This window comes from Lissotriton vulgaris, chromosome 3_1 (assembly GCF_964263255.1).
Source record: "Lissotriton vulgaris chromosome 3_1, aLisVul1.2, whole genome shotgun sequence".
Taxonomy (NCBI): Eukaryota; Metazoa; Chordata; class Amphibia; order Caudata; family Salamandridae; genus Lissotriton; species Lissotriton vulgaris.
Genome location: NC_141689.1, coordinates 1,378,214,471 through 1,378,226,486, shown reverse-complemented (window position 1 = coordinate 1,378,226,486; position 12,016 = coordinate 1,378,214,471). Strand labels below are relative to the sequence as shown.

The 12,016-nt window shown below is 50.3% G+C and overlaps 1 protein-coding gene across 1 annotated transcript in view; it reads left to right on the top strand.

Moving 5' to 3' along the window:
- Positions 1–12,016, top strand: part of NCBP1 (nuclear cap binding protein subunit 1) — a 729,105-nt gene that overhangs the window by 667,861 nt on the left and 49,228 nt on the right. The window contains exon 22 of the mRNA XM_086961848.1: positions 11,030–11,143. Within this exon, the coding sequence (XP_086817974.1) occupies positions 11,030–11,143 (114 nt within the window). The remainder of the gene's footprint in view (positions 1–11,029; positions 11,144–12,016) is intronic.

Genomic DNA, 12,016 nt, shown 5'->3' with positions numbered 1-12,016 from the left:
TAAGGTAAGTAATCTAACACTAACCTGTTTCTTTCAGATGCACAAGTTACTTACCTTCGGTAACAATATATCTGTAAGAAACAGTAGTTAGTGTTAGATTCCTTACCGCCCCACCCATCCTCCCCGTTCTGCGAACCGATAACTAGGGTTAAGGACATCCCTTTCAGGGCCCTAGTTTCATGGCCCCAGTGTCAGTTTCTATCATGGCTCTGCATTCCTGGCACGGAAAGCTATGTACAGAACTGACATCAGCGTGCGAGGGTGGCGTCTAAGTACTCCCATGACGTCATTCCGGCGATCACGACGGATGCGGAGCCACAGACGACGCCTACCGACGCGCAGGGGTATTGCTGACGAAAATTTTCCGGATCCAGCCTGACGCCTGGGGATATTGTAAGGTAAGGATTCTAACACTAACTACTGTTTCTTACAGATATAGCGTTATCGAAGGTAAGTAACTTGTGCGTTAAGGAATCTGCGTCTAGACTTTGTCTCTACCAGATACATCGTTACCGAAGGTAAGTAACTTGTTCATCTGGTAGAGACGCTGTCTAGCAGCAGATTCCTTAACGCCCACCCATCCTCCCTGTTCTGAGAGGACCATTCCAGGTGGGGTTCTCCACCTTGCCTCCTTTCAGTTGGCACTGGTCTTCATCCAGGGTGCTCAAGTTGGTGCGACCTGCTCAGACTATGCCTTCTGCGGCCGCCTCCCGCTGGGTGGCTTCTCTTCCTATGGAGCGGTGCTTTTCGCTTTCGCCTTCAACAGGAGATTCTTTTTTCCCTTTCTCTGGATTCCTCCACGCTGGTCCTTCCAATGTGGAGTCTCCTCCTGTTATTTTCCCTCCCTCCCCGCCTCCTCCATCGGTTTAGGGTTTCTTGTCTCCTCTGCAGTCACATCTTTTGGGATCTATTGAGCTGTGCCTCGGCCCTTCGGTCTCTACAGGGTAATGCTCCATTCCTTGTAATGTTACCTTTCAGTGGATTATTGTTCTTCCTGTACTCCGGCCTTGTTGGCCGGCACAGTTCTGCTTTGTAATGGCAGCCTTCCTGTTGTCAATCAGGACATTCTTCCCTTCTTACTCAACCTCTGGGGAGGGTCTACGCTTCGCTTTGCGGGGTTGTTTCTCAGAGCAGTTCTCTGCCTTATTTCTTTGTTTTTTGGTTTACAGTGTCTGACACTGTCCTTTATGGTGCTTTATGCACCATCCGATTTCTTTGCTTACAGATTTTTCCTCCTATGCACAATGTTCCCATCCTTTCACAGTTTTGTTGGTGGCTCTGCGTTGTTTCTCCGAACCCGAAGAAAACTGACGTCAGCACGCCGTGAGGGACTTAATGACCATGCTGACGTCACATCTGTGGACGACGTCAGGGTGGGGTCGTGTGGCGCCGTCCCCAGGCGCACAGAGGTGCTCCTCTAAAAAAAATTCCGGATCCAGTCTGACGCCTGGGGATAATTCTAAGTTAAGGAATCTGCGGCTAGACGTCTCTACCAGATACATTGTTACCGAAGGTAAGTAACAGGTTCTGCTTTGTAAATCTATAGCAGCCTTTATTAAGGCTCTAGAGGCCTGCTGTAGGGGTGGTTTATATATATTACAAAGGGAGGTTTCGGCTTTGCCGTTCCCTCAAATGGCAAGGTAGAGCCGCAGTTAGAACCGCTCTACCATTCTTCATTGGCAGTCTGGGAAATGCATTTTACTCATGGTGGCACAACTAGTGCTACAGTCCACAAGTAAGTCACTTATCATGCTTGATTAATTAAAACCATTGCATATTAAAAACATATAAAAAGCTTAATACAAACGGATGAAATATGTTAAAGTCCTTATTTAAAAATAGAGCAGTAGTGATTGAGAGGACCTGCTGGAGAGTGTCTCTAATTTCAGTTGCTTCTTGCTGTCAGCTGTTCAAGAGTTCATGATTATTTGTTTTCCATTTTCTTCAATTTAGTTACTGCAGGTTTTAGCTGTACGAATTTTGCTGTGAGATGAACCTATGGGCACTATATAGGGACATACAAGTAAGCCAAGCTATGCCAAGTATAGGCTGATCAACCATACACTTTTTAAAGGTCAGCGCACATGCACCTAGTCCTGGGTAGCAGGGCTCATTACACCAGTGCTTAATAGTCCAAATGGGGGCAAAAAGGTGGGTGAAACCCCCCAAAAGCCTATTTTCTCACAAGACTACACAGTCTGCTGTTTAGCTGCTTGACCACAACCTTTCCAGATGCAGGCACCTCTCCCTTCCTCACCCTGAGCTGAAGGTGGTGATGGGTGTCACTGCTTGGTTTGGGAGGTTATCTGAGAGAGGTGGAAGTCTGTGAAATCTAGTCTCACATGAAAACTCTGTTCTACATCAATCTGTTGAAATGACAAGCCATTCACTTGTCATGAAAGGTATTCCTGCCGCCTAGCCAAGGAAAGTCAGTGCAGGCTCTCAGGGACAACATCCACCACCTTGTGGTATTGCAACAAGCAGGGTGAAGTAGAGTCCTGGATCCTTTCCAACAGGTGCTGCGCCTCTGGAGTTGGCTGGAACATCAGAGTTTCTCCCTGATCGTGACTCACCTTGCAGGATCTTTAAGCTCCAGAATGGACGAGCTCATCCGGCAGCACCTGCCTGATCAAGAATGGTGCTTGCACCCTAACATTCACAAGGCATCTTCAAACTGTGGGGAGAGCCTTAGCTACACCTTTTTAGCTCCATCGAACACGAGATGTCAAAACTTCTGCTCCTTAGAGTTCCCAAAAAAGCACTCTCTGATACCATTCAGTCTAGAGGGAAGCACAGGACTCTTACACACATTTTCACCTCTGCTTCTCCAGCCCCAAATTCTGAAGGTGATCTGGGATGACCATACCCAAGGTTCCTGTTGGATTTATACTGGGCTAGGAGAGTGGAATCCGCGGCGTCTAGGCACACAGGCTACTGCTTCAAGAGGAATTTCTTTTGCAGCAGGACAGAGTTCTGCACCCAAACCTGCCCAGTTTACGCCCCCATGCTTGGAGATTAACCAACAGCAGTTGACTTTGTTTGATCTACCACCTGAGGATGTTGATGTCCTCCTCCTGGCCATGCGCCCCTCTAAAAAGTCCATTTACACCCACCGAAACAGATTTCTGGCCTAGTGTGGAGTCACCTTACAAGCAAAACTGTTGGATGTCTTATTGTTTGTTTTCTTTGTCCCAGCATGGTCTTGCTGTGGGTGCATTATTAAAGGCTACTTGTGGACCCTTTTGGTCATTTTGTGTTTGCCGGACCAACAGTCCTTGTTTAAATGACTTGTTAAACCATGTGTTTTAATAAGTTTGACTCCCCTACCCCTCCGAGTGGGATCTTAACTTACTCACCGTTCAAGGTTATCCCCTTTGAACCAATGCACAGCTGCTTATTTTATCTTGAACTCTCAAAACTGGCATCCTCGTGATCACGTCATCTTATTGGGTGAGAGAGCTCTAGGCTCTCTTGTTGCAGCAGCTGTACTCCACTCCCCCCCCCGACAAACTTGTGTGGAGAACAAGGACAGTCTGTTTTGCAAAACCTTGACACACCTTTTCACTTTAGACAATCCCTCACCCGACCAACTTTCTTTGTTGTGCCTCACATCTCGAAAGAGGAGGACTTTTTCCATCAGCTGGCCCACAAAGGAACCTAAAGCTTCTATGTTGATTGCACCAAAGACTATCATGTGGACAATAGCTCTTTATGGAGTTTAAGTTTGCAAAGAAAGGTAAGATGATTAAGTAAAGGACTTTGTCGGACGGGCTCCATGGAGGACGTAGGAGGGGGAATAAATGAAAAACGCCGGATACTAGAGATGCACGTGTACTGTATGCCACCGATTATTATCTTTGTGGCACCTTCCAACTTTACGCCGCCCGGCCTCCGGGGTGTGGGCTACGTGGCTGTGTACTATCCTGAATGTTGCCTTTGGTTAATTTCACCTCTCAGTGCCTACGAGTGGTTCTATTTGATTATGTCTTTTATGTTTTCCACAATAAACATATTTTTCAGGGAAAAAAAGAAAAGGACTTTGTCAATGTTGATAGTCCTTAGCTTTTAGACCTTTTACATATCTGAAAGAAACAGGTTAGTATTAGATTCCTTACCTTAGAATATCCCCAGGCGTCAGACTGGATCCGGAAACTTTTGCGTTGCAGTACCCCTGCGCGTCGGTAGGCGTCGTCTGCGGCTCCGTCGTTGGTGCCGGGATGACGTCGTCTGAGTACCTAGATGCCGCCCTCACCCGCTGACGTCAGTTCTTCTTTTTTCCGCGCCAGCAAGCGCAGGTCCGGAGAAAGTGGTACCCTTTAGTCACTTTTTGACTGAGCTTTTTCGATCCTTTCTGGATCTGTTTCGAGTCGTACGACTTAATCAGTGCAGGTAGGGATGCCCGGGTTCAAGCCCTGTGCCGACTGCAACCGACATCAGTCGGTTACCGACCCCCATCGCCAGTGCCTACATTGTCTGGGGCCCTACCACGATAACAAGTCGTGCCCCGACTGTCGGGACTTGATGTCGAAGGCTAGGCGGAAGCGGTCCCGTAAGCGCCTCGAGCTCGGGCAGTCTGCTCCGCGTCGTTCGAGGTCCTGGTCCGGAAGGAGGTCGAGGGACCAGTCGCGGGGCAGGAGTCATCACAGCTCGTCGGGATCCAAGTCCTCAGGTAAGAGGAACAAGAAGTCGAAGAGGCGACATCGCTCTTCTGACTCCCCCCGACACTCGAACGATGCGGCCGGGGGTTCGGGTGACGCCTCCCACGCTGCTCCGCCGGAGCCGCAGTCGTCGCGGCATGCTCCATACCCTCCGGTCCCTGGGCAGAACGCGGCGCGGGAGGAGATCGAAGCCTTCCTCAGGGCCATGAGGTCGCTCTCTTCGTGTGGTTCTGCGGCGCCTTCGGACCAAGCAGCCCCGACTGGGAGCCCAAGCGGGCCTGGTGCTTAGGCCCCGGCGCCGTCTGGTGCTTCAGCCCCGGCACCGTCAGCGACTTCGGTCCCGGCGCCGCAAGACCCCAATGGATCCGGTTCTGGATCCGGGTCGCCACTGCCGGCGGCGTCCCCGAACGATGCCGCCCTGGTCCACCCCTGGGTCCGGATCCAGCGGCGGCGCTCGACGAATTCTTCGATGATCTTGGTCCATACTTTATCCCTGAATTTCAGGACATGGGCATCGAGTGAGACTGGCGGGGGGGGGTGTGAGGACCCCCTGGCACGCAAGTGCCAGTCATTTCAGGACTGGACATAGGAACTAGGGGAAGCCAGTGGCCTGGATACCTCCCCAGAAACTGGTTTTGTCTCCCCTCCTACCGTGGCTACGGATTGTGGTGCTGATGGGGGCAACCAAGGCCTTGCTCTTGAGCCCCCCGTCGCAACGGTGAGATCTAACATCCTCACGGAGGTCCTTAAACCGCAAGTAAGCTCCCCAGAGCCTCTACTGCTGTTTAATGAGGCTCTCACGGACGTCCTGCTGGGCACTTGGTCCAGGTCCACTACAGGTCCCCCTGTAGATAGGAACGTCGCTAGACGCCACCGCCCTGCCCCGGGCGACCCTAGTTTCTTGTCCACCCACCCCACCCCACCCCACCCTTGAGAGCCTGGTTATACAGGCCTCTACTTCCCAATCCACATTCCCGACTGCACCACCAGATCGGGAATACAAGAGGTATGAACAATTTGGAAAGATGTTCTCCTCCCTTAGTTTGGGGTTGTGGACGGTCAACACCGCGTGCCTCTTGGGCCGTTACACCCACTCTCTGTGGGATACGGTTGCGGCCGTGCTGCCTGAGTGCCCGGAGGGAGCCTGAGCGAAATTCGCTCAAGCCCTCGCGGAGGGAAGGGACGCAGCGCAGTATTCTATAAGATAAGGACTGGATACCACGGACTCGCTATTAAGAGCGATTTCCACGTCTGTGGCGGTTCGCCACCACGCCTGGCTGAGGTCCGCCAACTTTTCGGCCGATGTCCAGAACACCCTTATGGACATGCCGTTCGATGGCAGCCACTTCTTCCGTGGCAAGGCAGATCATGCGCTGGAACGCTTTGAGGACTCCATGGCTAAGGCCAAGTCCTTGGGTCTGTCTGCCCGGCGCCAGCAATCTTCTGCCCAGCGCTCCTTTCGTGGCCACGGGAGGGGTGCCCCCCCACACGTCCTGCCAGCCACGGGCCGCAGACTAACATTAAGCGAGATGGCGGATGTGGTTACCGTTGCGGCGGTAACAGGGGACAACGGCGCGGCCAGTCCACATCTACCCCTGCAGCATCCGCCCCGAAGCCTTCCTAGTCCGAGCTTTCAGACCCATTCGACACCAGTGGGGGGCAGTGTTCGCCATCACCTCCTCCACTGGCGCACCATCACATCGGACAGGTGGGTGCTGCAAATCGTCCGAAGGGGCTACTCCCTCCCATTCAAGGCGACCCCTCCAGCCATGCCACCGCAGTACCACCGCATGTCGGGGGATCACTTGCAACTTCTGCAAGAGGAAGTTTCGGCCCTCTAGGCCAAGGGGGCCGTCGAGCACGTTCCTGGGCCAGAAGTAGGATGTGGTTGTTACACTCACTATTTTCTGTTTTCTGTTCCCAAGAAGGGCAAAGGGGGACTACGTCCCATCTTGGACCTACCGAACGTCCACGGCTTCCTCCGGAAGGAGAAGTTCAAGATGCTGACTTTGGCTCAGGTCTTAGCTGCCCTGGACCCGGAAGACTGGATGGTAGCGTTGGACTTGCAGGACTCATATTTTCACTTCCCCGTCCTGCCGGCGCTACCTGCGGTTCACGGTAGGCCACGAGCACTTTCAGTTTACCGTGCTCCCCTTCGGCCTTACCAGTACCCCACGGGTGTTCACGAAAGTGATGGCGGTGGTCGAAGCTCATCTGCGCAGGTTAGGGGTTTCAGTCTTCCCCTACCTCGACGACTGGTTGTTGAAGGCGGCCACCTCCAGACTATGGCCAACCTCCTGCACCTGCTGGGGTTTTCCATCAATGTGCCGAAGTCGCACCTGTGTCCCTCTCAGAAGCTCCTCTTCATCGGAGCGGTTCTAGACTCGGCGCAGTTTCAGGTTTATCCTCCCGAACAGCAGGTTCAGGATATTCAGGCTCTGATTCTGATCTTTCAGCTGTTCTCCCGAGTCTCGGTCAGGTTGACACTGCGGCTTCTGGGGCTGATGGCCTCCTGCCTCCTTCTGATGCATCACGCCAAGTGGTGGATGCAGGCTCTGCAGTGGGACCTGAAGTTTCAGTGGACCCAGCATCAGGGCAACTTGTAAGACCATGTCTTGATCTCGGAGGGCACTGCAAGACAGCTGTAGTGGTGGCTCACGGACTGCGATAGGGTCAGCGGCAAATCCCTCTCCCTACCCCAACCGGAGCACGTAGTTCTGACAGATGCGTCCCTCCAGGGCTGGGGGGGCCACATGGGAGAGGCGGAGATCAGAGGCCTCTGGTCTCGGGCGGAGTCCCGGCTCCACATCAACCTTCTGGAGCTGCGGGTGATCCAGCTTGCACTGAAGGCATTCCTCCCCTCTCTGGGGGAGTGTATTGCAGGTGTTCAACGACAACACCACCCCCATGTGGTACTCCAGCAAACAGGGCGAGGTGGGGTCGTGGACCCTATGCCAAGAGGCTCTGCGCCTCTGGCAGTGGCTGGAACATCAGGGCGTGACCCTGGTGGTTCAACACCTGGCAGGTTCCCTGAACGCCAGGGCAGACTAACTCAGCCGTCGGTGCATGATGGATGAAGTCATCTTTGTGGCTCCGGACTGGGCACGAAGATACTAGTATCCCGAGCTACTCAGCATGTCAGTCGATCCCCCGATTCGTCTGCCTCTTCAGGAGGACCTTCTGTCGCAGCAGCAGGGGACGGTCCTCCACCCGAACCTGTCCAGCCTCCACCTCTATGCGTGCAGATTGAGTGGCGACAGTTGAGGCCATTTGACTTGCCTCCTGAAGTCTGTGATGTGATTCTGGCAGCCAGGCATCCCTCCACAAAATCGGTATACGCCTGCAGGTGGAACACATTTTTGGCATGGTGCACAGCAAAGGCTGTGGATCCGCTTTCTGCCCCCCTTTCTGAGGTGCTCTGTTTTTCTTCTTTCTCTTGCCCAGCAGGGCTCTGCTCTGGGCACGCTAAAGGGTTACCTCTCAGCCATTTCTGCCTTCTTAAGGCTCCCTGATCAGCCCTTTGTTCAAGTCCCCAGTTGTAAATAGGTTCTTGAAGGGCATCACTCATGTTTCCTCCTGTTCCTTTCGTGATGCCTCAGTGGGACTTGAACCTTGTTCTGACTTATCTGATGTGCGCTACCTTCGAGCCACTACATAACTGTCTTCTTCATCTCCTTACTCTTAAGACAGCATTCCTGGTTGCCATCACCTCTGCCAGGAGAGTGAGTGAGCTCCAGGCTCTTCTCAACCTCCTTTCCTTTCTGTCCATCCGCACAAAGCTGTGTTGCGGACGCGACCCTCTTTCCTGCCCAGGGTAGTCACAGCCTTCCACATCGGGCAGTCCATCACCTTCCCCACCTTCTTTCCGCCTCCGCATCCCTTGAAAGAGGAAGAGAGGCTCCACCGTCTGGACCCAAAACGTGCGCTCTCATACTATCTGGATCGCACACGCCAGTTCCGGGTGGATGACCAACTCTTTGTTGGTTACGTGGGCGCTAAGAAGGGACAGGGCGGTGCACAAATGGACCATTTCTCGATGGGTCGTCTTGTGCATCAAGGCTTGTTATTCTCTGGCTAAAAAGGAGGCTCCTGTGAGGCTACGTGGCCATTACACTTGGGCCACTGCAGCTACTACTGCCCTGGGTCGGGGAGTACCCTTGCAGGACATCTGTCAGGCAGCTACGTGGGCCTCGCTGCAAATGCTCGCAAAACACTACTGCCTGGACAGCCAAGTCCGGAGAGATGGCTTCTTTGGCCGTTCCGTTCTCCAGGACTTTCTGGTGTGATCATTGGTTCGCAGACCCACCACCGGGGTTGGTATTGCTGGGGTATCTATTCTAAGGTAAGGAATCTAATGCTAACCTGTTTCTTTCAGATGCAAAAGTTGCTTACCTTCGGTAACGATATATCTGTAAGAAACAGTAGTTAGTATTAGATTCCTTACCGCCCCACCCATCCTCCCCGTTCTGCGAACCGATATCTAGGGTTAAGGTCATCTCCTTTCAGGGCCCTAGTTTTCATGGCACCAGTGTTGGTTTTTATCAAGGCTCTGCTTTTCTGGCGCGGAAAAGCTGTGTATAAGAACTGACGTCAGGGCGCGAGGGGGGCGTCTAAGTACTCCGACGTCATCCCGGCACCAACGACGACAAACGCGGAGCCGCAGACGACTCCTACCGACACGCGGGGTACTGCTAAGCAAAATTTTCCGAATCCAGTCAGAAATATTGTTACCGAAGGTAAGCAACTTGTGCATTGGGCACATAGCAAACTCTGGAAGGACTAAGGGTACATTCCACCAGGGCCAGATATGCTAACACTGCATTAGCACATAGTGTCTGTTTTTGACATTTGTACGGCCTCACAGTGAGTAATAATGCACACATTAATAAAGATCTACAGCCTTGTCAGCCATGCTCAACAGGAAGGGCATATTGCCTGTTCTTTCCTGACCGACATTTTGGTCTGGGTCCACTCTACAGACCCTCCACATTGGTGAATTACTGCTATGGTATCTATTCTCTTTCTGGTGGGATACTCTATCTGCAGGTTCCTCACTGCCATCCCACCTTCCCTTTTTGTGGCGTGCCCTCCTTTTTACCATCTAAAAGTGTCCCAAATTGGAGATCTGCACTCCAGGTACCTCCAGTTATTCATTTTCAGCATCTGATGGCACAGAAGAGTCCAGCAAGAAACTGACATTGATGAGCAAAGGTGGACTTTAGCAGTGTGTGGAAGCACTGCTGTGAAAAATTCCAGATCCAGACAGGCACCTGGAGAATATTCTAAAGGTGAAGCATGTGGGTGGGTTGGATAGAGTATCCACCAGAAAGAATGTTACAGAAGGCAAGTAACTTGTTTGTTGTGGTTAGCCTCTTTCTTTTTAGTGAGCTTAATTTTGTATTTAATTGTTCAATGTTTTTTAGTCTTACGCATTTCGGTTTCATCCCCTCCAAAGGTGAAAAAATGCTGATTTATCTTTGGCACCACCAGCGCTCTTGCCTTGCATGCATCTGAAGGTCTACCATGTTTAGGGCTGGTGTTATGATGCATAGTTCACTTGCCTCTAGGGCAGTGTTCCTAAAGTGTATTTTCCCTACCCCAGTCACTATTGCATATCATTACGGACATGACCAGGAAAAACAGACAACATCCCCCTACTCACAGAGAGAAAACTCCCCAGGCATTGAAACAGTTTATTTTTCACAATCAAAACCCAAGCTTTGGGGATTTGTCTCTAACAATGAGAAAAGAATGCAGAGTGAACCAAAAAACGTGATGTCTTACTTGGTGTTAATCTTTGCCAGTGCATCGACCACATCAGAAGATGCTTTTTCTGCAAAGAGCTTGCCATCATGCAGCTGGGTATCACGGTATGGCAAGCGTTCCTCTGTTATAGGAACAGACTTCATTCTCCAGTGGCCCAGTAGTCTGGTGAGCATACATGCCAATGTCTAAACAAACCCCTTAGTCATTTAATATTTTAGTAGCCATTTTTCATCCTCTTATTACTTATAATTATTTAGCTACACATCTTTCATAATCTAGCGACGTGGAACCACAGATATATTTGCACTAAAGAAATTCAATATTGCACTGAACAGGCATGGTGCTATCCACTGTGATGATTGAAGTGAGATGCGCAAAGTTGGATGTGTGCTAGAGATTATGGATGTGGGGATCTGTCTGGTATATATATATATATATGTATGTATATATATGTATGTATATATATATATATGTATATGTGTGTGTATATACATGCATATGTAAAGGGAATAACCTTGTCAAGCAAATAGCTAACAAATGTGAACCACCCCCAACAATAGCATTACTCATTTAAACGTGTTAAAACCTTTGTTTTTACTTCACAGCGCTTCATTATGATTCTGACCGAGCATTTGGTGAGATGTGAAACTGGAGGCATTGACGTGATAACACCCTGGTATAAAAACTGTATAGAAAGGCTGCAGCAGATCTTCTTGCAGGTAAACGGGCAGAGGGCATTGGAGAAATGTGTGTGTGTAAGAAAAGGGAAACAGTTGCTACATACTCAGTATCACAGCATTTAATTGTGAAAAATCAATACTTTGGCACAACCTGTCAGAATGTTTCAAGTTTGTAGAGCTCAACACCACTTCCTGTAATGTTTTAGTTCGCCATCCTTAAATGTTGATGATCATCAGGATAGGCTAATGATCTTACACATTTTAATAGAGGGAACATAAATTAGCCTTTTCAGTTTCTTATTAATACTCTAGACATTACATCTGTACACATTAAGACAATACGTGCACAGCCCAAGCATGCAATCAACTAGCTCTTAAGGGATGTCTGAAGCTTACCACACATACCTTGGCCGGGCAATGGGTATTCTTACCAATAGAGGAAATATGTAAGCAATTTTAATACAGACTTCCGGTTTCTGTTGTCAAATACTAACAATTCATTTAAACTGGCATGTTTACCCTTCTCAGCACTTACCTCCACAAAAGCAAATCAGGTCATTTTGCAATGGTTAACATTTGGAAAGTTGTGCCCTGGACTACTAATAGTTACTGCAGAGCGATTCCAATCACAGTATGCTAAGCAAATTGCATTTGTAATATGTTAATTAAACTTTAGCACGCGAATACCCTGGGGTGTCTTGGTGCTGAAGCTCAAAGCACGATTCAGAAAAGGGGGTGGTGATGAACAGAGTGTCTGAATTAAGCAGACCACTCTTACCCAGTCCAAAGATCAGGGCTTGATCCATCACCGTTTTCATGGTCCCCGGTGGCTTGTCTCCCTTCTGGTGAAGAATTGGCTTGGTAGTTTAGTCTGCCCTGTTCCCATGATGCACTGGGCCAAGGACAGACTGA